Below are 24,721 nucleotides of genomic sequence, written 5' to 3'. Positions count from 1 at the left end.
CGTTTGTCCAACAGACGGCAGCGTCTCCGGGAACATCAGCACGTCTTCCAGCTGCAGCGAGACCTACACCAGCTTCTCCGACATCAAACCCTGAACCGACTGCACTTTTCCCCCCCGGACTCCACCTGAAATCATCGCAAGGTGGAATTTCAAGAAACCTGAAGCTGCCTCTGACAGAATCTCAATGCTCACACACACCTTGCAGTTTGTCGGATCCTAACAACATCTCCAAAGCAATCATCGTATCTGCGAATGTTAGCAGAGGACTCATAGCCACCTTTCTCTAAAATAGCTCATTTCCACTCTGCAGTATTACTCTTCTTATTTCTTTGACATTTAAAAATATTCACGTAAAAAAGATACAAGAGCTCAATCCCCTTCTGTCTGGCTTTTTTTCAATTTATTTACAATAAGATTATGTAGCATTAAAGACAAATTCAAATACCTGCACTAAACACGAGGCGTCAGCAGCTTACAAACCTGGGCATCACGTTGACAGGTAGTTTCTGAGCAGAATTTCACACGATACGATGGCTTTAGTGTCAGACACTGTGAAAAATGGCAGCTGGCTGCAGCATGAAGGAGAGAAAAGTGCTTTCGGTGCATCTCGGAGCGTCACTGAGCAGGTGGAACTTTGTGGACATGTAGCTGTAAGTCTTTTTATATGTAAGTGGGTGACACACAGGCTGTTACATCCCTGTGGTGTCTGGAGTAGAAGCAGTTTTTGCAGAATGCTGCATTCAACCCACATTAACAAGAGCTTCCCTCTACCCTTGTTTTGACTGCGATGCAACTCAATCTGATGTATCACCATGTGAATGTCAACAGCAGCGCCACCTGGTGGTCACATGTCTTTCCCTTCCCTCTTTGTTTTTGTGTGAAGAAGGATTAGCTAACCCAGCTCTGAACTACTTTGGATTTACCTCTCAGGAAGACGTCATGTGGGCAAGCAGGTGTGACTGCATACCTGCGTGTGTCAACTACATGTCTTTGTATGTGTGCATTCTTGCATATGTGTGTGTTGTGTGATGCAAATCTAGCAAGTGTCACAACCCCACCGAGAAAGGCTGTAAAACCCGTTCAGGAGGAAGGTGTTTCAGATTTTCAGTGATAACTGTCATGCTGGGTCCATATTTAGTTTGCAAAACTTTATTGAAACCTTTAATCTGGCCACTAGCGGATCAGTGGAGTTAAGGCCGCTAAAGAAAACCCAGTAAACATGCACGTGATATCTGCTGCACAGATCCAGTTCTTTTTGTGTCATGGCCGCCCCGCTCACCTATCTTCTCGCTGCGCTGCAGCAGCAACAAAAGCCGGCTTTGTCCTCGTCCTCTGCTCCCGGCCCCGCCGAGGCATGTGACAGCCGGCCCTGCTCCGCAAGCGAGCGAGCAGGGCCGACCGGGGCCCAGACCTGCTCGACACGTTTGCGCCACCAACCCCCCGAGAGCAATAAGTGTTTACTCGACACCACTATGTAGCTTAGTCACTATCTTGGTTGAGTTAAAAAACACAAAAACAAATACTGATTGTGAGTTATATAGCAGGGGAGGGGTTGAGAAGGTCAAGGCCTGATTGGTTAGTTGGGCCTGGTAGTGGAGATGATAACAGGTTGATGGCACACCTCTGCCAAACAGCTGCTGTGACACACCCGTCAACACACAAACATGTTTTATACTTCTACTGTATCCACAAGATGCATTGTAAAACAATCACATCCTTCTTTCCACACTCGCTGTTGAACGTCTGACAAATACACACCAAGATGTCGCACTAAAACCAGCCGCACCCAGAACTCAGCTGCTGTGCTCAACAAAGCCAAGTTCAACACCACTGTGGTTTTGTTGGCCATGATTAGAGCTCTTGATGTTTTTTCTTTTGTTTGAGAAAATGCATGTCGTTCTCCTGTGAAAGGATAAAAGATCCTCTCCAGAAAAGCTCTCGGACCTTGAACCGTGTGCTGCAAACCTGCAAGCTAACCTGTGGCGTTATACGTGTCGGTTCCGTGTTACACTTGTACAGATGTCGTCCTCTCTATACCTTGCGTCCTTTTTCTCTCCAGAGCATGCATATCGTGAAGAGGGTCATGTTTCTTCTTGTGCGTCTCTCTCCGTGTCATAGTCGACTCTTTTTATGGCATGCTCCTCATCCGCCTCAATTCCAAACCTCTCACGTCAGAGTATTTTTTACCAGGCCCTGTTGTACATGATGAGAGTTTATTTTCTGCCCTCACGTTGAAGCTGACACCGGGCACTAAACTTGTCAGTGTTTGATCGTGATCACGCAATAGATCTTATTGAATTATTCCCACTTCGCGCGCAGGGCGGGGAGATCCGAAGGGTTATTCTATTTTCTTGTTTCTTTTTATGCAGCACATTGCAGCGACCACTGTCCTTATTTCCTATTGTATATCTACTGAGTATGGTGTTGATATAAAGATATTATAATGAGACCTATCTGTGTATATTTTGTAAATATGTAAGTCTGAATTGTATGTAAAATGAAAAGCAGCTTTAATAAAGTCTGACATGGTTTCCTTTATAATTTTAACTATTTATTTCATCACATTCAATTGCACCAGTGTGAGAAAGGTCCAATTTTATTAATAAATATAAACTAGAAGGTTTTGCATGAATTTTCAGAATGATATTAAATTAAATGTGTTCCACACTGTGATTCTTGTAAGGCGTCAAAGCCAAGATTGGAAACTACTGGGTTATTCTCTAACAATAGGTTTTTAAAGCATGTAAAATCATCCAGTATCTAAAATCCAAAAATATAAAAGTAACTTAAGTAAGGCTGCCAAATATATGTATTCAAGTAGAAAATACAATGGTTTTCTCTGAAATGTGTAGAGTAGCATAGAAACAGACACACACACACACACACAATAATTTGTCCATCTTCTTCCTGTGCTTAGTTTCTCATGTGAGTGAACAGGTAATCCAATCTTAATTGTTGCAATAATCGGTGTGGCTTAGTTTTGTAGAGTGTTCGTTCTCCAACAATAAGGTTGGGTGTTCAATCCCCACTCTTCCCCATCTGAAAGAATATGAGTGCTTTAAAGCCCTCAAAAAGCCAATTAATTTGCCTGTATAATAATAATCCTTACAATTTCAATAGGGCCTCACTGTCTGTCAGTGCCTGGGCCTAATAATACATTTTATATGTACAGCAACTTTCAAACATAAAAGGCAGCACAGTCAAAGACTTAACCTAACCCTTTAAAAATAACAAGGTTCACAAAGAAGTCAAAAATAAATAAAGACTAAAGTGTTAAAAATTATCATAGAAATTAAGTTTTAATAGCTTATTTATTGGCTCTTAAAACACATGTTTACATAGGTAATGTTATTTATGTGTTCTGATCCGGAAGTGCAGTTGAATCCACGTGATATCTAACCTCCAATGATCTTTTCCCACTTTAATACGTCATGATTCAGCCTGGGTTTCGTTCCAATAAGTTTACTATGCTACCTTCATTATCTCCTTTCCCTTTTATTTTCCCCTCTAACTAGTAAAAAGCGGTGTATTATGTGATTGTGAGAACAGGGGTTTTACACTTGTTTAACTTAATGACATTTGCACTTATTTTAATGGTATTTAATAGAGTAAGCTGAGGGGAAAGGCGGTGACAAAGGCTTTACGGTGAGCGGACGGGAACGAGACTCTGGAAAGATACTGATGCGTCAAGCTGGCATGGGTGTGCCGCGCCGCAGCCGGAAGTGACGCGACGTGCGCTGCGGAGCGAGCGTGTGACAGCGTTGGAGTCAATAAGACGAATATCGCCCGTAATTAAAGGCAGAACTGGGACTATTTCCTCCGCGACAACAACCGGCTCCTCCGCAGGTTCCCCGGCAGCTTCCCTTGACTCACGCCGGGTTCACCCTCTTCCTGCTCGGCCAACGGTCCCTGGCGCGACAGACGAAGCCTTCGTTGTTTGCCCCTGGAGCCTCGGCTTCGCTGCGGACTGGAAGCGGGTGGAAGACGGTTGACGGACGCCCCCGAGCGAGCAGCCTCCCCCCGTGAGTAACGCTCCCTCTGCCCCCTGACAGCCTCCAGAAACTTCCCCCCTGGTTTTGTGTTTGCGCCGCTACACGACACCTCCGTGTTTGTCTCCCCAAAACCACGCAGACAGCCGCGGTTAGCTTCGGAAATCCGCCCGACAACAAGGGAGCTGAGCCCGGAGGCGACAGAGGGGTGTAGCCGGGTTAAACCCCGCTGTCTGGGGCTGTTTGTGCGGCCTTATGTCGCTGTGTACCGCCGCCTGAGCTACCAGCCACCATTCCTCCACACACCATCCTTCATTTTGGCTCTTTAACTCCTCAGTTGCACACATACACAGCGTGTGTGTGTTGTGTTTTTGTTTTTGTTCTCCCCTCGTTTCTCTGTGACGACCACCGCCAGACCCCCATGATGAAATCAAATCCACTTCCGGTCCTAAATGTGCAAATAACACAGCTTTAAAGAGTATTTGCATGAAAAGTAATTAGTTGACTTCCAGAAAAATCAACAATTAATCAATTAATTAAGTTTTAGCTTGTGACAGACGTCTCTTTAAATGTTGAAATCATTTTGAAGATGTAGCAACCATCTTTCACAATCTTTTTACATTTTCTTCAAGTAATTGGTTTATCATATAAATAATCGACAGAATTAATCAATATCGAAAATACAACATTGTGCAAAGCCACATATATCAAGTGCATAGGTTGTACATGCATGTCTTGTTAAAAACTGCTTTTAAATGTGTTGGTTTACAACTTAACAAGGTTTTCTTCGAAATTCTTAAGGGAAATTATATTTTCTTCACTACATCTGCAATGTAAATTTGCCATTAAACATATTATTTATATTATTAGTTGGTTAAAGCTTTATATTTGTATTTTTTTTTAGGCTTCTAGTGCGTTTAAGAGATCCTAAGTCTGCTCTGCTTTTATTCTGAATGCCACAGCACCTTACATCCTGTGTTACTCTGTGTACATTCCTATGCCTTGACATGGAGACAATATATAATTATATATATAAATAAGGACCATTTACCATACTACTGATGCTTGCAGTAGTAAAACACTAATAGAATACATGACAGGTAGGAATGATTTACACGTTTACCTTGTAGACATCTGGGTGTCATTTTGCCGTATTCATGTTTATAATTTTTCATTTCAAGAAATCAAGTCCTCTGTACTTGTTCTACAAATCAAATAGGTCAAGTCAAAAGCTGTGGTTGGAACTTGTTTCTGACATAGTCTTATAAAGAAGGAGGGGATTCTGGAAGGAAGGCGTACCTGTTTTCAGACTTAGCAGAGGGCATAAAGCTTCTGGGAATACAGCAACCAAAATCACAGAGCCATAACTGGAAGGGAGAATTGACTTTTCAGAACACTATCAGTCTTTTGAGGGAGTGTTCCCTTCAGGTTTCCTTTGCGTGTGACGTCTGCCTTGAAAGAGCCTCAGTGTCGTTTTGTGATGAGCTGTGATGCTGAATCATCAGCTCAAAAACTCAATGTTTCTCTGGGTGGTGACGCTGCAGCGTGAAACATGACGCCCAATCTGAGATCAGGACTTGAAAGGCTTTGATTGTTTTGAGTTGGATACTGAGATTTGAAATTCTAAACCCTGGTATTTTGCATTGTGCTGTAATCATTTACACAGGGACACAGAGGAAGTGTTTGAGGGGTAAACATCTGCCTGGCTCCTCCTTAAATACTTCAATTACAGTTCTATGTGTTGCCATGCACAATGAACCTCTGCATTCCAGCTGGCCGAGAAGAAGCGCTCTCAAATCAGAGGCCGCCATCTTCTTGTCTTCTTTTGATGCAGGATATCTCTTAGTCACGGTTTCCTGAGTTTGTGTAGGTGCATTTATTTTTAATGCAGAGTCAAGTGCATGACAAGTGGAGCTGCAGGGCCAAGGTGCCACCTGCTGCAAACATGAGCTATGACAAGCCTTATAGCTCGTAACTACTAATGATAGGCTGAGTGGCATGTAGGTGTGACACATCACTATCTTGCTATGTTTGACTCTTTGGCTGCAGTCATGGATCCCTACGACTGTGCAGTTTGCACATATACAATGGCTGTTATTGTTATTATGAAGTAACACATACCTCTAATGCTCATTCATAAATGTGGGAAGACGGTGGTAATAAAGATTTTATACAAATGTCATGATTCACAGCTGAGACTGACTCACGATTGATCGAGGGACCTTTAGGCCGGCTTGAATTAATCAGACGATGCTGAGCGCCTGTTCAGCGCAGGTCTGCTCCAGATGGAAGTGAAGGCTATTCTCTTTTTACGTGTCTGCTTTTACATTAAGCCCATATGTCTCAGTGAAAGGTCACAGAAGATCCAGGAGGAGCAGGTTCACGGCGGAAATATGTCCTCAGACTTTGTGACATCCACGCTCTGCAGACAATCTGCTGGGAAAGTGCTGATAGCGAGACGGATGATAACCTTTTGAGGATGTGATGCGAGTCTTGGGGTTTTGAGATGGTCGGCCTTTCAATCTCTTTTCATGCAAACAAACGATTTACTTCTGTTTTCTTTGGGGGTTTTAGATTGTTATTGCTTCAGGTCAGTGTGATCGTAGGCTTCGATCTTTGTCGTGAACAATTGAATTCCCCCCACATCCAAAGTAAACCTTATACAAAACCACAGCCTATAGGAGCCTTAACCCAGTCAGCATATGGAGTGACTCTCTGATTGATGGTTAGTGATTAGATGAGCTGACTGGGAGAGATATAACCAATCATAGATTTGTTAATAATAATCTGAAACGTTTAGTAACCGATGCGGTCGATGTACAAATATTACAACTGTAGCTCGTTATAACCTGAAACTGCATTGTGCACATATGATTGGATACAAAAAGCAGGAAAGGTTGTGCAAGTGCAGGGTTTGACTTCCTCATTGCATTTTTATCCTTAGACAAATATTGACTGGGATCAGGTTTCGTGGTTGCAACGTCATAATGAAGGGAAACAGAAGGAGCCTTGTTGTTGAATTACAGGATTTTTTAAATGTCTCACACCTCAACATTTTTCTCCAAGTACTAAAAGACAGAATACAGATCTGAAGATTTAAGTCACATTATGGAACAAGTGGGAATGAGGTATGGCGATTCCCTAAAGTCATATGTTCTGTGTGTCACCGTCCACCGCTGCACAACAAGTGGTGCCACAATGGTCTGTCATTTTTCCTTGTCGCCACCTCCTCAATGAGGCTCATGATGTCATCATGACGAAACATTTCTTTCATCTTCTGCAGATTGTGTCTTCTCTTCTCCAGGCTTTATATAAAATATCACTTAACTCTAAGGATTTATAGGTCAAAGTATTCCAGTCAATCAAAGTCAGTGTGTTAATGTAACAGTGTCAGTGGTCATAGGTTCCTTTGATGTCTTAAGTGTTGCAAACGTAGCCATTTCGCCCGGTCCCGGTTTTCCCTGCCATTAAAATCACACCTGCTTTTGTTTTCAGACATTTTCCAGGTATTTCCAGAGGCTCTAGGAAACTGCAATTTCTCCCTCCTTCTGGGGAAAACAATGGCACCCTTGTTTTCTTCATTATTTCCTTATGTCAAGGTGTCTTGTTATGATGTCTCCTCCACGATCACCTCATGAAAACTGAAGTTAATGATATTTGTGCCAAAGTCATGAGATAAACAATTTGTTTGAGTCTCATCGGGGGAAATCAGAGCGTGTGCCGGCTCGTAGGTGCCACGCTCTGCCGGGCAAACCGAGGGCGTTGTTTTAGAGCGAATTACACACACTGTCAAGGTCAGAAACTTCTCAGAAAAACGAGCAACAGCTTGAAGAACAGATGGGAATTCACTCCTTCGGTTGGTGTGTCCAGTGATTTAGTATCACACTCAGAAAAACAAGGGGGACTCGCACTGGATCCTCCCCTGCTTCAACCAATAGCGCAGAGTGGACGGAGGGAGGGATGGGAGCAGAGGTGGATGGAGGTAGGGTTAAAGGGAAGGGAAGGGAGGGGAGTGGAGTGGGGGTATAATGCCCCTTTTTCTTTCCGTTTTTTACATTCCCAGATGAGGATTAGCAGTCACAAGTTCTCTGCCTGGATTGCGGAGGCCAGAACGCTTCGAACGCTCACCCTCGGTCACGTGCACGTACACGGCGTGCACGTGTTAAGTTTTCTTTTACTTCATATATTCTAGTTTTCCTGCAAACCTGACCTCCTGATTCGTGCACAGCAGAAGTGCTTTTCCTCTATCGCCATGTCCTGCATGAGTGTACGACACAACACTAGTGCTGCAATGCTGACAGTCCTGTTTGGCGCTCGGCAGGTCTGGATGTTATGTGCCAGTTTAACCATAATGTGACTGCACCAGAGTCCTGTATGAACAGAAATCTTCTTGGCCTTCCTGACTTGTGTTGCCCAAACAGTCCGTGGCATTCGTTACGTCACCCGGGCAAAATAACTTGGTTGTTTTTATCAAGCTTTATCATGTAATAACCCCAAAACTCAATTAACACAACTAATGGAGCCCATATGACTCTTTGGTCATATTTAATTTGTAAGAATTAAAAAGCTGTCGAGAGAACAAGTCCATTCCTAAGTAGATTTCAGTTACATTGGTTATGTAACAATCTAATGCTTTGACCATGACTTTGATTAACTGAGGCCCGGTGGCCGAGGGGCGGCAGCTGTCGCTCACATAGACGAGAGATGACTTTGGAATGTGTCTCCAAGGTGCAAGAGGAATCCTGAAACGCAAACAAGCGTCATATTCATACTTCTTTTCTCTCTTTCTCTCTCTGTGCTGCCTTTTGTTGAGTCGTCATACGAGAGCAGAGGTTTTAAAATCCATCCATTCCAGGAATTCTTCATGATAAGTCTATTACTGCGTGTCTCGTTCAAGGGTGGGGAGGGTTGTCTGGGATGGGCGGATATTTTTGAGATTTTATTGACTCATTTTTTATTTATTTTCTGTTCTGCTTTGTCTGTTTTCAACTGTAAAATGTTTTTTCAGGACACATCTTGATTGTTTCGAGGCATCCTGAAGCGCTTTACAAAATTAATTTGGCTGATTTTTAGACTTTTAAAATATTGACTTCTATATAGGCTTCAGTATTGTTTCTTAGAAGCAGTTTCTCTGGTGTAATCCTGACTCATCCTTCTCACATCAAACTAATCCTTCTCATTATTTATTGCATCCAGCTTGTCATTAACGGCTCTTTCCTATGTCCCTGTGTTTGCTTGTGTGTGTTTCCCAGGTCCTAAGGCAAGTTCGATTGCGTCATGCCGCTGTTCGGTAGATCCCACAAGAGTCCCGGGGACATCGTCAGGACCCTGAGGGAAAACCTGGCCATCCTGATCAAACAGAAAGGAAAGACAGACAAGGTAGAGAAGGACAAGCTTGTGTGTGTGTGTAGCTCCATTGACAAACAGCCGTTAACTGCTTGACGACACATGCCCTGGGTGTAAACGAGATGGATCAATAAAAAGGAATTGCAGCTTTTGCTAAATTAGAAAGAAAACACCCAAATGTGTGTGTGTGTGTGTGTGTGTGTGTGTGTGTGTGTGTGTGTGTGTGTGTGTGTGTGTGTGTGTGTGTGTGTGTGTGTGTGTGTGTGTGTGTGTGTGTGTGTGTGTGTGTGTGTGTGTGTGTGTGTGTGTGTGTGTGTGTGTGTGTGTGTGTGTGTGTGTGTGCGCGCAAATGCCTGGGGGTCCAGGGGTGACAGCCCTCTGTGAAATGAGAGCAGAGAACAGCCTGGCCCTGTCATCTCCTGACACTTCACTGTCGAGACGATTTACTCTCTCTCCCTCTCAGACAGATGCACAGACAGATAAAATTAGCCAAACTCGTGCTGAAGTCAGTAGCAGCTTTTTCCTTCCTCCTTAAAGAAATGACTCTCAATCTGTAATGTTTGTTTTTGGTCGGTATTTGCGTTTCTCCGCATACGTTTCTATGAAAGAACCATATTAACTCTATCTAACCCACTCTGTCCTGCAGGCGTCGGAGGAGGTGAACAAGTGCTTGGTGTCCATGAAGGAGATCCTGTGCGGGATCAACGACAAGGAGCCTCACACTGAGACCGTGGCCCAGCTCGCCCAGGAGCTGTACAACAGTGGCCTGCTGATATCGCTGGTGGAGAACCTGCAGGTTATCGACTTTGAGGTGAGGAGAGAAGGGTCTTTGTGAGCGGCTCCTTAAACACAACAAGCCTGCGACACATCACGAGTGCTCCTGCTCTCATGATTAAACTGCCATAGAAACATAAAAGGGAAAATATAAATAAACGTTCTCGATTTGCAATTTGACCCGAGAGGTTTGTGTGTCGGTTTCCAGAGGAAGAAGGACGTGTGTCAGATCTTCAACAACATCCTGAGGAGGCAGATCGGGACGAGGAGCCCCACAGTCGAATACCTCTGCTCCCATCAAGAGGTCCTCTTTACTCTTCTGAAAGGGTGAGACTTACAGAACGTACCCCACACACACACTTCACTTCATCGACTGGCTTCCCAAAGAGTCAACACTCTCTGTCTGCTCAAAGGTACGATACAGCCCAGGTAGCGCTGAACTGTGGGATCATGCTGCGGGAGTGTATCCGCCACGAGCCGCTCGCCAAGATCATCCTCCACTCCGAGGATTTCCACAGTTTCTTCACCTACGTGGAGATGTCCCCCTTCGACATCGCCTCCGACGCCTTCGCCACCTTCAAGGTAACACTGAGGTTTCTGTTTAAGATGTCAGTCCATTTTCCTGAACTTCCAATATTTTTGTGACAGCATTCAACATCTAAAGGTTTTTTATTCACAGAGAAAGTTAAGGGTGGACCCAGAGCTAGAATAATATCTCAGATAACCTTCAATACAGTGTTTCGCTATTCCAGCTTTTTCAAACTCTAATATATGAACAAATCACAGTAGAACACTAATAAGTTTCTTATGTTGACATGTTTTTCCTGCTTTATTTGCAGGATCTCCTGACAAGACACAAAGTGCTTGTGGCCGAGTTCCTCGAACAGAACTACGATGCTGTGAGTCACACACACACACACACACACACACGCCTTCCCAACATCTGTAACCACATCCATGCAACACGCTCACACACATCCCTCTTTGGTCACGCAACACCAGCCACAGAGGACACATAAACACGAACAAGGCTTTAAATGAGCACTGGACACAGACTGTATGTGATCAGATCAGGCATCAGTCCCTCCAGTGCTCAATGGCCCAGTCATCTCTCCATTAAAGGTTTGTCTCATTGAACGCGTCGTGGTCTTGGACTCCAGAACTCAAGTTCTGACAAATACACTCAAACTTCCCTGCAAGGCCCCTGTCAGTGTCCACACGTCTCCAGATACAAAGCTCGGCTCTATGTTGTCAGCCTCCCCCAGGCAGAGGGGGCCCTTTCATAGGCAGGGGCCCCCGTGGGGGACTCGGCCTGAAGTAACCCTGCACAAAAGTGCCCTTTTCTACCTGGACGTCGTGTGTTGACAGATGTCACTGCCTGTCAGGAGACGGTGCCCCGGGCTCGGTAAAGTCAAGCCATTGACAAAATGGGTCACTGATTCGATTTTGATGTTCTGTAAATGTTGAGCTGCTCATGTTAGTTTGAGCTTCAGAGATAAAAAACAGCTAGAAATATTAGTGGTAAAGTTCTGTCAAAATATTTATGTTTTAGTTTAATCCCATGGATTTTCAAATTTAAAAAGAAAGTACAAAAACATGAAGTCTGTTTTGTGAGTGTTTTGAGGAAGTGGAAGAAGAGGGAGACTTCTCTGAGTTTCCTCATTGTTATACTTAATGTGATTTTTTTTCTGAACGTCCGCATTCAAGTTTAAAAACAGCATTTTTCTGTGACACGGGCTATGAAATTCTAAACTAGAGGCTGAAGGGTTCTGATTTCATGTTGTTCATGTTTAAAAATGTGTGTTTTTTTATGTGATTGCAGGTGTTTGTAAATTATGAGAAGCTGCTGCTCTCTGAGAACTACGTCACCAAGAGGCAGTCACTAAAGGTTTGGACCCTCCATATCTGTCTGTTTTTCCCCTCAGTTTAACTCCTGGCACCACCATCCAAACCAAATCAACACTTTTACCCAAGAAACAATCCCATTTTCTTTGGTCACATGTTTCTAAATAATCTCTCCTGCAGCTTCTGGGCGAGCTGTTGCTTGACAGGAAGAACTTCACGGTGATGACGCGCTACATCAGCAAACCGGAGAATCTCAAGCTGATGATGAATCTGCTCAGAGACAAGAGTTCCAACATCCAGTTTGAGGCCTTCCATGTGTTTAAGGTAAGAACCTCTCGTTTCTATTTGACAGTAACAACATTCTGCTGGACTGACATGACAGTAACTGATGAAAGAGAAATTGTGTCTTAAATGTCATGGTGGCCAAATCAAGTTTCCTCCCTGCGTCCAGGCCTGGATGTCAAATATATTTAGGCGAGAGCTTTACGACAGGATTCCTTGAAACATGTTTGTTTTTTTCCCTCAGGTTTTCGTAGCCAATCCCAACAAGACGCAGCCCATCATCGACATCCTGCTCAAGAACCAGACCAAGCTCATCGACTTCCTGAGCAACTTCCAGAAGGACCGCTCCGACGACGAGCTGTTCAACAACGAGAAGACGTACATAATCAAACAGATCCGGGATCTGAAGAAGGCGACCTCCTAGAGAATTAACCCCCTCTTGCCCTCGCCCCCCTCGACTTTTTATCAATAGGAAGACTTAGAAAAAAACCAAATTAACAATAATCATTATTTTATTTAATAAGAAAAAAATCTTCAAGACGTTATTTGTCTTTTTTCTCTTTGTTGGTTCATAAAAAACGTGTGCCAGAGTAGTTCTCAATCACTGATTTTTATTTTAAATCTTTTTTTTTGTCATCTGTAGCATGTAGTGCCACAGCTTGTGGTGTCGGAGGCAGCTGATTCGCTTGTTTGGGAGAACCAGCGATTTATAAATAAGGCTTTGGACAGAATGGTCGGGCGGCTTCCGAACAAGCAGGCGTGACCGTTTATTTCTTTTTCTTTCAATCACCTGTCGCTGCACCCGAGCTCCTCGCTCAACTGTTCAAATGAAGTAGTTGCAAATCAGAAGGATAATGAAGACTTTCTACTTTTGTTATTTTCTTTTAAGCTGGGTCAACGTTTCTGGTCAGGATTCCCCAGAGTGAAACACATTCTCATTAACCCCTAAAAGCTTTGTGAGCTAAAGATGGTGACAGTAATGCCCTGTTACCTTCTGCTAGCTGAACACCTCTTTGTTATTGTCCCGCCAAATCCAACAATTGCCTAAATAAATGTCGTTCTGAGACAATAAAGCTTTATCAGACATGAATACAACCCTGGAATTAAAAAAAGTCTTCCAAAAGTTATTAGTGGAGAAACGTGCTTCCCGAGGACACCAAGCCTTGGTCACAATTTGCAGTTTACGAGACTCAATCTGAGTTTAACATTAAATTGGCTGTTAAACATGTCTCTTCAGTCAAACATCATTCTCCCCCGGCCTCAGAAGCATTCGCCTGTGCCGATCTAATCGACTTTACACGACTGAGAACCGAGGCGTTCGCAGGCGGTTGCTTTCAGTCGCCGTCGGCCGAAGCTCGCAGATGAAAAAACACTCATCCTGAGGCTCATTTGAAGACTCGTCTGAAACAAGGGGCCTTTCAAGGGGGTGGGGATGTTGGGCTGCTTTCGGTACAGCAAGCTTCAATCATTTTGATCACTGGTTCTCTTCGCTGGTGGCTGGTAGCACTTTCTGTATGATGAAGAAAAAATAATATGATGATTCTGTTTGTTTTTTTGTTTTTCTTAATCTTGAGCTGATCACACTGCTTGATGGCATTTTTTTTATATATAAATATATAGTTCTGTTTCTTGTCATGTACAGTTAATGGTTTGCACAAGTGTCAATGTGGGCATGAACATAGAGGAGGCACTTTGCTGTGTGGAGGAGAGGAGCTGTATTGATTTTAGTTTTCTCTGTGTTCTCGGATCAGATGTTGGTGTTTGAGTTGAAACGGGCGAGAAGATTCAGAGGTGCCTTTTTGGTTTGGTGTGTTTTCTCTTCTATTTATGTCTCGTTTTTATTTCTTTCCTGTGTCTTTCCAGGGGGAGCTTAATCACGTGGATGAAAATATGCTCTGGGTGGAACATATTTGTTTTCGATTAAGCAGTGAACCTCTTAACTCACTACGTTTGAGTTACGCTGTCCAAGAATCTTGTTTATTCACAGCTGATCAGTTGCCATTGTGAGCGGAGTGACTTTTTCAGTTTTGCCAGCACGTGTGAAGTTTTGAGCTGCGAAACTTTTGCCGCAGAGTCGATCTGTTACTGTGAAAAATCCACATATTGTTAAAGGAGAAAACAAAAAAGAAGCTTAATCAGCAAGGATTAAAACTCTACTGTGCCGTTTTTCATTTTCTATAAAAGTAAAGTAAAATTTCAAATTTATTTCCTAATCAATATTTGATGTGCATTAACATGAGGAATAAATAATTACGTCTTTTAATTCGGACGTTTATTAGTAAATTTCAAACTGAAATAAAGGCAGTAGGGTTGTAGAGTGACTAACAATTATAAACTTGTAAAGTGCCATTTTCCTGTTTTTCCCATGTGGCATAAAAAAATAAAATCCTTGTTCTTTCTTTTGGGTGAAAAATAAACAACACCAGCTATTTTTGGATGTTTAAAAGTTGTGACAGTATTTATATGACATTAGAATATAACGCGTAGAGCAACCAGCTGTACACCAGGCTTGAGCTCTTTCTTAGTTTTTGTTCTTTTTCCCAGTTTTACGGCTCAAACAATAAAAAAGCACGTTCAAGCAAATCGTCACGTCGTCTGTTCTCTGAAAGCAGAAACTTTCTTTTCCACACTGACGCTACTGTACCACATCCGCAGCAAATAAAAGGATGGGAATGCAGATTGAGTGTGTGTGTGTGTGTGTGGGGGGGTGTGCTCTTTTAACACTGTTTTTACCAGAAAGACACTCTTAACTGTCTTATTCTAGATTATCTGACATGAATTTAACTTGTAGAAATGTATCAAAGGAAGAAGAAGGTCAATGGAGCAGTTCCCTGTGTAAAGAATTGATCAAAAATCAATTAACGTTACTCGATGCTAGATAAATAAAGAAAGCTGTTAAGTTTAAAGGCCCCTTAGATGATATATACGTGGTTTAAAGTCTTAAAAACTGCTATGTGTATTTCCATGTCCTCTGCTGCTTCTCTCTGGAGATGCAGACCTGCCTCTTGAACCTCTTAGTCAGGTGGCTTAACGAAAATACCGATACCGACTGGACAAAAGCACCAAACTTTGCATGGGTCTTCCTTAGGGCTTAGTAGTCAAATTTAGCCTAGGAGCCACCCCTCCCCCCTCCCTATTTAATATTTAAGGGTATTTTTCAGAATTCGGGCCCATTTTTCAGAAATCGGCCCATTTCTGTCCACAGACAGGGTGTAATTATATTAAAAACGAATTACATCTAATACATTTTAGATCCATTAATTAGTATAAACAAAAACAAGCCTAGACTTTTTTTATGGTTGCTCTTACTAATGATTTTAACACATTTTATTGGTGTTTAGTGGTACAATATCTGTGTTTTGGTGTTGTCCGTCACCATAGTTTTCACATGTCGTGCCATATCTCAAACATTATTTATCACAAATTAATAATAAAAATATGCATATGGATTTAATGTTACTTGAACTAATAAACTACATGCACAGATTAAGCATATATATATGCATTTTGTACTTTATTTTGGCTAATTTCTACCTGTCCCATGGTTTAGCCGTCATTACCAACACACTCTGCATAAAGGCACTTTACTACTGTTTTTTCATCAAATGTTTATTTGGTTGCCATGGTAACTTAATATCATAGTGGAGCTTCTGTACTTCAAGCTGTAAGCTGTAAACTGATGCCTTGATGTCCAGAAAAGTAAGTAAATCTACTCTTTATTCTTTGTGTGGGGCATATACACTTATTATGCGTCATTACCATATGTGTTCTATTTCTGTATTTTCGATTTTTTTAAAAACATTTTTATGACTTTAATAGTTTAAATGGTGTTCATTACATGTAGAAAGCTAGCTTCACTTGATTAGCCATCCTCTTTGCTAGTAAGGCTAGTTTTTTGGCAAACATGTCATTACCAGCACAGTCATTACCAGCACATTACAGCTTGTTACAATAGGTTACGATAAGTGATTTGTCATCACCGCAACCTATGTATAAATTACAAAACATCCAACAATTATTTATTTTGGACAATGTTGGACAGTCTAAATGATCACTGTATAAAACAATAGTTGAGACAAATGGCATTTACTTGGCATTTACTTTACTACTTGACTATATTCGATGATGTGATGGTAATGACACATTTACTTGACATAGTTAAGAAAGTGGCAAAAAATCTGAAATTCCCTTATCTTTTGGTCTCAACCCAGCTCATAACGTTGCTTCTGACTGAAGGACAATTAATATTAGGATAATTTAATGTATACCAATTAGTCAAATTTGGAATTTTAATTTTCAAAATTTCAGCAACCCAATTTGGCCCTTAATCTGAGAAATGCCCTTATATTGATTTTTAAATTAAAAATTTTAATTAATGTAAACTTTTCTATCGTTTCAGATTGTGAGACTTGAAAATGGATCTAAACTGGGATCTCTGTGTTATTTGCCAGCAAGACACTCGAGAACCATTGAAGTGTCCCCTAAAATGTCCTGGAACCAGTAGTGACAAGAATGATGCATACACATCATTTCTGACAAATGTAGAAGAGTTTCGGGCCATTGATGATCTTCCAGTCAAACTCTGTTTTGGGAGTGATGAAACGGCTGATAGTTTTGCTTCACATTCTGCTTCCTGGCACAAATCTTGCCACCTGAAATTTAACAATTCCAAGCTGTCCAGAGCAATTAGAAAGAAAGATGGCCAATCAGATGAACCTGAACAGAGGCGGCCCACAAAGCGTCAAGCATTGGACTTGCAAAAGTGCTTATTCTGTGGAGAAGAAGGAAAGGAAAGTGATGTGCTCCATGCAGTGTCAACATTTGATGCTGACAAGAATATCCGGGCCATGATTACAGAACTAAAAGATGCCCAGCTCATGAAGAGAATAGTTGGAGGAGATCTAATGGCAATGGAAGCAAAATACCATCTGACATGCCTGACCAAGCTTCAAAATCGCTACCGTAGTCACACTCGGAAAACAAACCATACACCTGAACTCACAGATCAGAGGATGAATGAGTCAAGAGCATTTGTAGAACTGACCAGCTATATAGAACATTCTGTGGACTCTGGAACTCTCCTTTTTAAGCTCTCTGAAATCCACTCCATGTATGTGAATCGTCTTGGGGAACTCGGCATCAATAAATCAGTTAATAAAACCAGACTGAAAGATCATTTGCTCGAACACTTCCCAGAAGCACAAGATCAGTTTGATGGGAGAAACACTATTATCATTTTCAAGGAAGGAATGAGAGACATGTTGAATGAAGCACTGAAGAATCGAGACTTCAATGAAGATGCTGCTATCCTGGCGAAAGCTGCTATAATAGTAAGAAAAGACATATTCTGCCACAAAGGTTTTAAATTTACTGGTTCCTTCCCAGCAGAACACCAAAACACAGATATTGTACCACTAAACACCAATAAAATGTGTTAAAATCATTAGTAAGAGCAACCATAAAAAAAGTCTAGGCTTGTTTTTGTTTATACTAATTAATGGATCTAAAATGTATTAGATGTAATTCGTTTTTAATATAATTACACCCTGTCTGTGGACAGAAATGGGCCGAATTCTGAAAAATACCCTTAAATATTAAATAGGGAGTGGGGAGGGGTGGCTCCTAGGCTAAAAGTGACTACCAAGCCCTAAGGAAGCCTCATGCAAAATTTGGTGCTTTTGTCCGCCCGGTAACGGTAATGTCGAAAATACTCGTTAAGCCACCTGACTATCTCCTCTGATTGGCTGGATGTACCTTGAGTGACACGCGACCAGGCCAATCACCGCTCTCATTCTCGATCATTGACTCTGGTAAACACAGCTGGAAGACACGTGGTTATGTTTGGATACCGCCATAGAAGACCAGCCACACGTTCACAGTCGGTTTTAATCGGATGTTTCTGAACCGTAAGTTTACACCGTCCTCGTGTTTGTTCAAGTTTTAGCAAGAGAGTCTTCTTCCACTCTTTTAAACTTTATTCACCTCAAGAGGAGTGACACACACACTCGCATACAAACACACACACACACACACACACACACATTCAGTATGACACATTAAAACCTTACACCGTTCAAATAAACTTCACCACTTAAATATATTTATAAAAAAAGATAAATCTACATGTCACAGTTTATATTATATTAAAATATTTGTTTGTTTGTCGTCCCCACATTTCCTTCCCTCCTCCCATGCATTTAAAAATGACACTTCTCCTCTTTCATCCCTCCCTCTGTTCTACTGATTTCCCATTGAGGTCATTGTGTTGGAAGCTCAGCTTCTTCTCGTCTCTCACTGGGAGAACAGCTTCCCACACAACTCCACGACTGGTGGATCAAATACAGAATTGAACTGCAGCAGCTCATCGCAGACCTGCGTCTCCCAACTTGAACCGTTAAATGATCTGATCTGTGGCACATGAGCTTTCTGGTTGGTCCATCCATCTGTCCGTGTGTCTGGGGGCGATGCTCAGCTGACGGACGAGTCGTGCGTTCTGTTGACGCACAGCTTCTTGTTGCTGTGGCTCTCCTCCTCCTCCCTCCGCCTGCTCTGCTTCCCAACACAACCGTCTGCAACCACAACATTACCACGTGGAAAATCTTCAGTTTAATTCTAGTTTGAGAATATGTAAAGTATTCATGTTGCTGCTTAATGTCGAGCAAATATTCAAAATAAATTGCACTTTAAATTAAGATGGTTCTTTTATGAGCGGTGTGAACCTCGTGGAACTTACTGGCAATTTCAGGAGAGGACGCTGAGCCGAGTGAAGGACTCCTCTGCCACTGTGGAGACACAGAAGAGGGAGTTAGACTTTGAGTGCAGCAGCAGCTACACATCCAACAAGTGCTGACTTGAAGGGTGTTTCCGTATAAAAGCAGAATAAATTAACATAGATATTCTACCGCTGTCAGAACGTCCCCTCAGATAAGTTTAAAGGTAAATTAATTAACTTGATTTGACCTTGTTGCCCTCCCAGTGCTCACCGTGAACTTGCTGACGTCCTTCAAGCTGCTGAACCTCAGGTAGGAAATGTCTCCCTTGTCTTTGTCCCTGTCCTGGTCCGTGGTGTAGATGTGTGTGATGCCGGCTCCTCTGATCAGAGGGACGCACTCGTCACACGGACACTTGGTGACAAACAGCATGGTGGCCTCCCCCGGTTGGATTTCTCGAGTCCTGAAAGCATCAGAATGAAGAGAATGAGTTTCTATAATTAAACGTGTGACTGCTTCATCTGTGTGTACGGACGTGACCGAACCTGAAGGTGAGGGCGTTCTGCTCCGCGTGGACGATGTATCTGTATTTGCGTCTTTGTCGGTCCTCCTGTTTGTTGTCCATCTGCGGGTACTCTGCGTACTGCGAGCCGGCTGGGTAGGCGTTGTACCCACAACCCAAGAGGTACAGACGTCCCACTCCGTCTAAACTCCTCGGCTGATATTGTGTCAGACAATGTTAACTGAATCTAACAGAACTAATATTATTTTGCCTTGGTTTTAAATTATTCAAGGGAAGACAAGAAAGATGAGCTCACCGAGAGTCGTCTGGCCCAGATAACAGCGCCCACGCCCACTTTAGGATCCTCTGGAATGAAAAGGACCGTTTTAAAAATGATTGTGACCTTTAAGTCATTCAGGGAAATGTCCTGCAGGCGTACATCTGCTCCCCCGAAGAAAAACAACCAGCCCTACCTGTTCTATAGGCGAGCAGTCTGGCTTGGATAATGCAGTGAAGAGCCACTTCTTGGGACACGCCCTCATGATGAGGAGGCAGCGGCTGCTCGGGGGTCGAACACTGTTCCCTGCATCACAGACACAAACCGGTCAACAGAGTGTGAAAGCTGTGGATGGACCACGTTCACTCCAGAATCCAGTCTGAGTGTTTCTGACCTGTGGAATCCGTGGCGTCGCAGCGGCACCCCGGCAGCCACTGCAGCCAGAACCTCCACCAGCTCCATCATGTTCTGTCTCAGGTTGGAGAAGTACGGCTCCACGCAGAAGTTCTCCAGACCCATTTGCTTCAGAATGTCCCGGTGCTGCCAGGGGGTCGCGACCAGGAAGTGTCTGGAGAAATCCTTCAGGTGTCTGGACCGTTCTCTAGAAAACAGGAAGCATGTCTCCCTATTATGTGCAACACAGATCGTTAACTGGGTGTTGATACTTCCTTGTTATTAGTGCTGCATCAACATGTTTGGTACCTGTTGAAGAGCTCCTCTGTGTTCAGACCTGGTTCATCATCAGCCACCTTCTCCATGAAGTCGCACTCTCTGGACGACTCACGGAGGAACTGAGCCAGGCCCGACGCCAGGGGCTGCAGCAGCACGCCGATGTGCGGCCGGCTGTTGGACTTCAGCTTCTCCGTTGCAATGGCGTCCAGCGCGGCCTCCTCCTTGAAGCAGCCCGGCGGACTGTGGGAGCGGGCGGCCGAATGGTTTGTGGAGGTGGAGCCCAGCATGCTGACCTCAGGGTCACCGGGCCAGAAGGAGATCTGACTGACCCCAGCTGGAGAGGAGCAAGCATCAGTATTTATATCTGGAATCTGGAATTGAACATCGCTCAGTTCCAAAGTTCAACTTGGTGCTGACATTAAATAAAAGATTAATTTGTAATGATGTTATTAAAATTTACAACCACTGCTGTAATAACCACCTGAATTAATACGGCAATAAAAGATTATAAAAGTGGATTCTGGGTAGAGATCTGCACGTTAACCTCAAGATTTCAGACATAAGAAAATTGTTTATGAAAAGCTGGTGCAACCAAATCCTGCTTTGTGTTTGGGATTTTCCTGTTCGTCCCCCCCCTCACCGTTGATGATCATCTTGAGGCACGTGGCACAGGGTCTCCTGGAGAAGTACAGGTGACAGTCAGCCAAGCGGGCGCCATGCTGGATGATGGCTGCCTGCCCCGCGTGGAGCTCAACGCCCGAGCAGTGGAGTCCCAGCACCTTGCTGTCCTGCACCACCACCAAGCCCATCCCCCGGATCTGGAACACAGCAGATTCACAGCGGTACGATCCAGTGTCGGTGATGAGGAGGACATTCTACTCATGTTTTATTCTCAGTTGATGGGACACCTACCTGACTGGGGTCCTCCTCCTCATACTGCTCCTGAGGGAACCGCTCCATCCACAGACTCAGTAAGGTGAAGAGATTGACCTTCGACAACCTGGGGCCATGACCTGGGAGAGGAACAGAACAGAACAGTCATCTTCTCCATGCTCTGTCATCAAGATGCGTCTATGCTAAGCAGTAATTACACTGTATCATAAACACTGTCAAGTATGTGCAGGAGGAATGCGTGTTGAAAGGCTGCATCAGAGCTGCCTGAGGCTGATTCCACGTCTCACAGCTGCAAAGACACACAAGCAACAGCTAAAAAAACATTATTCTGGATAAACCTGAACCCTGATTTACTGATATGACCATGCACCGTGGTTATTTGACTTCCAAAATCCAAAATGTCTGCAGGAGGAACTGCACAAACCTGCTCAGTGTGGTGACATCGACAATTTCCCATCACTTTCTAAACCAGGTATCGACTGAACAGAAACACTTTCATGAAACATTCAAAGTGCTTGTATTTGTATTTGCACCAAAGCTGACACGTCCCTGTCAACAAGGATGAAACTGTCAGCTATACACACACAAGTTTGCACAGCTATCCTTAGAGGGACTTTGCATTGACTTCCATTCATTTTGCACAGCCTCATCACAACCTTAACTCACATCTAAGCTTAACCTAACGACAGTTCCCATTGTAACCTTAACCAGGACCTCAGGAAGAACCTGAAGCCTCTTTGGGACCCGGCTTTAGTCCCTTAAGATGGAATCTGTCCTCAAGAGGAAACAACTACCATGATGACATAACCATGATGGTTCTGGGAATCCCGCATCAACACAAACAGATGATGACATAATGATAAACAGCCTCCATGAGTTTATATCATCAACATAGATCAGCTGTGTTGTGACAGGATCTCCACCATTCCTGTCACGGTATGAACTATGTTTTCCACCCAGCTCACCTTGTACCCGGCTGTCAGTCTGGGTGCTGCTCTCCCTGGTGTCTTGTCCTTTCCTGGACTGGCCCGGATCGGCCCGGGTCCTCAGCTCGCCCCCTTCCATTCAAACTGGACAAGTAAACCCTCGGAACCAGAGAGAATAACAACACGACCGGCGATCGAATAACAGAGATCCTCCACCATTAATCTGCTTCACACACAGTGAAGCCTGCAGGGGGACTAACACGATTTCCGACCGGCGCCTTCACAATAAAACCAGCGCGGATCTACCAGGTAGGACAAATCAAAACAGAAGCAGTGTAAAGTAGAATATGTAATATTTGTACAATATAATCCACTTTCTTTTTCTTATGGAATCACCCTTTCACATTATTTTACTACGACCACTTAGAAATATCCTTCTCTAACCTAACTAGCATTATGCTAGCTGCTGTAAGCTAGCACTACGATACAAACATCTACAAAACCTCCAGACTGTTATATCAAAATGATGAAGTGAAGTATAATAAAGTTATTATATTATATCCAATCTCTTAAGTCAATGTAGTTCTGCTTGAAAGGTGGCTTACGGTCGTTAGCTTGACAGTTCCATGTTACTTCCGCAACCGTCCTCTGACGTTATCGAAGGGGCGGGTCATGAGTGACGTTTAATTCAGGTGCAGTACCGATATGTGACACGAGATGGCGGCCAAGTGCTTTCAAAAATAGTAATATACAGTCAATTTACCTACTTTCTCAGCGTCTCCATCTTGAATCCTCAAAGTCTAAAGTTTGATTTAATGCCCAGAAATATGTTCAGAATAGAATGAACGTGTTATTATTTCAGATGTTAGTTCATTATATCTCCACAAAAACATTTCATACACATAAGTCGATATTTAAACATTAAAAGAACTGATCAAAATCCCAAACTGATCTTTCATCTAGTGTTTTAACATTAACTTTTGATCAATGATGAACTAGAGGCAAAAAAAATCATATTTCTATTTTAAGTTTGGATTTAAACTTTGTGTTAAACCATAGGTTTTAACCAGCAAATCAACCACTTGTAACTGCCTCTGCACAATAGCAATTGCTTGTACTTTTTCTTAACGGCCAGTAGGTGGAGCACTACCACATAGACTCACGTTAGATGCTCTATTATCCAGTTGATGTTTTCATTTGATTCAGAGGTCGATTCAGTTTTCATGATTTAATCCTCAGCATAAACCAGATTATCACATCAGTGTACAAATATTGTGCATAAGTGATATAAAAGTTCATTAAAATTATTTGACAGATAAACGCCACAGCTGGATAATCCTGAACCCTGGCTGACCATTCAGCTTTTCTACCATTTGTAAATTAATGTCTGTTATCAACTGGGCTCAGATTAAACATGAATCCTCACAAATCAGAACCATCTCTGTGTTTTCATCGTGTGTCCTTCAGCACCGGCCTCACAGCTTGTTCTGTGGCCGGAGGAGCAGCTCTTCCCCTGATGTGCTTTTCTGCCAACAGATCAATACATCAGCAGGATTAGTGCTAACCCGCTTCTCACCAGCCACATCCACCACATGCATTCAGTCTTTGCAATGTGTCAGTCAGGCAAGTGCTGGAAGGAGCCAGGAATCACCTCCCCTGGGCTTTTAACGCAATGAGGATTTACTTATGAAGGGTTTTACTTTGATGGGCTCTTTATTCTGAAGAGTTTCCTCCCTGAACTGAGCCTCACAGTCACAGAAGACTTTGTCATTTGTATTTTTCCATATTCACAAGCAACAATTTGCTTCATAGACCTTGACAACCTGTAGAATAGGCCAAGTCCTCTGTTCAGATCCATTTCAGGCACAAGAGCTTGACGACTGAAGGCTCTGGGTCCCACTATGATGGGTTTATATCATGAGAATATGACATATTATTCTAAATTTAACAGTGTTGTGAAGCTTACACGGGCCAACAGGTGGATCGGTTCCTCTTCCTCGTCCAGCTGCTGTATTTGTGCACAGCAAACACACACCTCTGCTCACACAGTGTCTGCAGTGTGCTCCTCGTGCACTGTGCTGACAGCAGTCCCACGCTGCGGCCTTGATCTCCTCAGAACAATGCGAGTCGTGAACAGAGCAGGGAGAGAAACCTGCCGCCCTGCTGTGGTGACTGTGTGGGCGCCTCTCTCACGACATGTGATGGATCATTATCCTGTAGATTTATACTGCAGTGCAGCTGTGGGTGAGGTCTGATTACAGGGAACAACACTACAAACATGGATGTAAGTGGCACATTGTCAGTGTTCAGCAAGAGCATAGAACCATCTGACCCTTGGAATAATAAGAAAACTCTAAGAAATGTGGTTGTATTTGAATTTGAAGTATACAGAACATCATCTTCAATCATTTTAATGTTTCAAAAGTAAATGAGCCACAGACATATTTAAAGAATTGTTGTGTTTTCGAGAAGCCACAAATCTCAAAATGGTGAATTTTCTGTCT

At 43.1% G+C, this 24,721-nt stretch overlaps 4 protein-coding genes across 15 annotated transcripts in view; 3 read left to right on the top strand and 1 right to left on the bottom strand.

Moving 5' to 3' along the window:
* The window catches only part of mcf2la (mcf.2 cell line derived transforming sequence-like a), a 40,053-nt gene extending 37,512 nt beyond the window's left edge, over positions 1-2,541 (top strand). For all 12 annotated transcript variants that reach the window (XM_053417471.1, XM_053417470.1, XM_053417472.1 and 9 more), the window contains one exon: positions 15-2,541. In XM_053417471.1, coding sequence (XP_053273446.1) covers positions 15-94 — 80 coding nt within the window. In that variant the 3' untranslated portion in view covers positions 95-2,541. The remainder of the gene's footprint in view (positions 1-14) is intronic.
* Positions 2,542-3,732: 1,191 nt separating this feature from the next.
* cab39l (calcium binding protein 39-like) lies at positions 3,733-14,819 on the top strand. The gene is made up of 9 exons (XM_053417119.1): positions 3,733-4,022; positions 9,242-9,368; positions 9,982-10,146; positions 10,318-10,436; positions 10,523-10,691; positions 10,949-11,008; positions 11,932-11,997; positions 12,135-12,278; positions 12,481-14,819. Exons 2-9 carry the CDS (start codon positions 9,267-9,269, stop codon positions 12,658-12,660), a joined length of 1,005 nt encoding a protein of 334 aa, XP_053273094.1. The 5' UTR covers positions 3,733-4,022; positions 9,242-9,266; the 3' UTR covers positions 12,661-14,819.
* Positions 14,820-18,103: 3,284 nt separating this feature from the next.
* On the bottom strand, positions 18,104-22,854 carry cdadc1 (cytidine and dCMP deaminase domain containing 1). The gene is made up of 12 exons (XM_053417483.1): positions 22,823-22,854; positions 22,257-22,519; positions 21,310-21,410; positions 21,038-21,215; positions 20,428-20,731; positions 20,120-20,326; positions 19,922-20,031; positions 19,765-19,814; positions 19,492-19,664; positions 19,220-19,409; positions 18,970-19,018; positions 18,104-18,805 (listed from the first exon to the last, which is right to left on the bottom strand). The coding sequence occupies exons 2-12, from the start codon at positions 22,354-22,356 to the stop codon at positions 18,705-18,707; spliced, it is 1,563 nt and encodes a 520-aa protein (XP_053273458.1). The 5' UTR covers positions 22,357-22,519; positions 22,823-22,854; the 3' UTR covers positions 18,104-18,704.
* Positions 22,242-24,721, top strand: part of LOC128431222 (fibroblast growth factor 14) — a 48,768-nt gene continuing 46,288 nt past the window's right edge. Inside the window, exon 1 of the mRNA XM_053417481.1 lies at positions 22,242-22,526. The gene's annotated coding sequence lies outside the window, so the exon portion shown is untranslated. The remainder of the gene's footprint in view (positions 22,527-24,721) is intronic.

This window comes from Pleuronectes platessa, chromosome 24, assembly GCF_947347685.1.
Source record: "Pleuronectes platessa chromosome 24, fPlePla1.1, whole genome shotgun sequence".
Taxonomy (NCBI): Eukaryota; Metazoa; Chordata; class Actinopteri; order Pleuronectiformes; family Pleuronectidae; genus Pleuronectes; species Pleuronectes platessa.
This window is presented reverse-complemented; position numbering and strand designations above follow the sequence as displayed.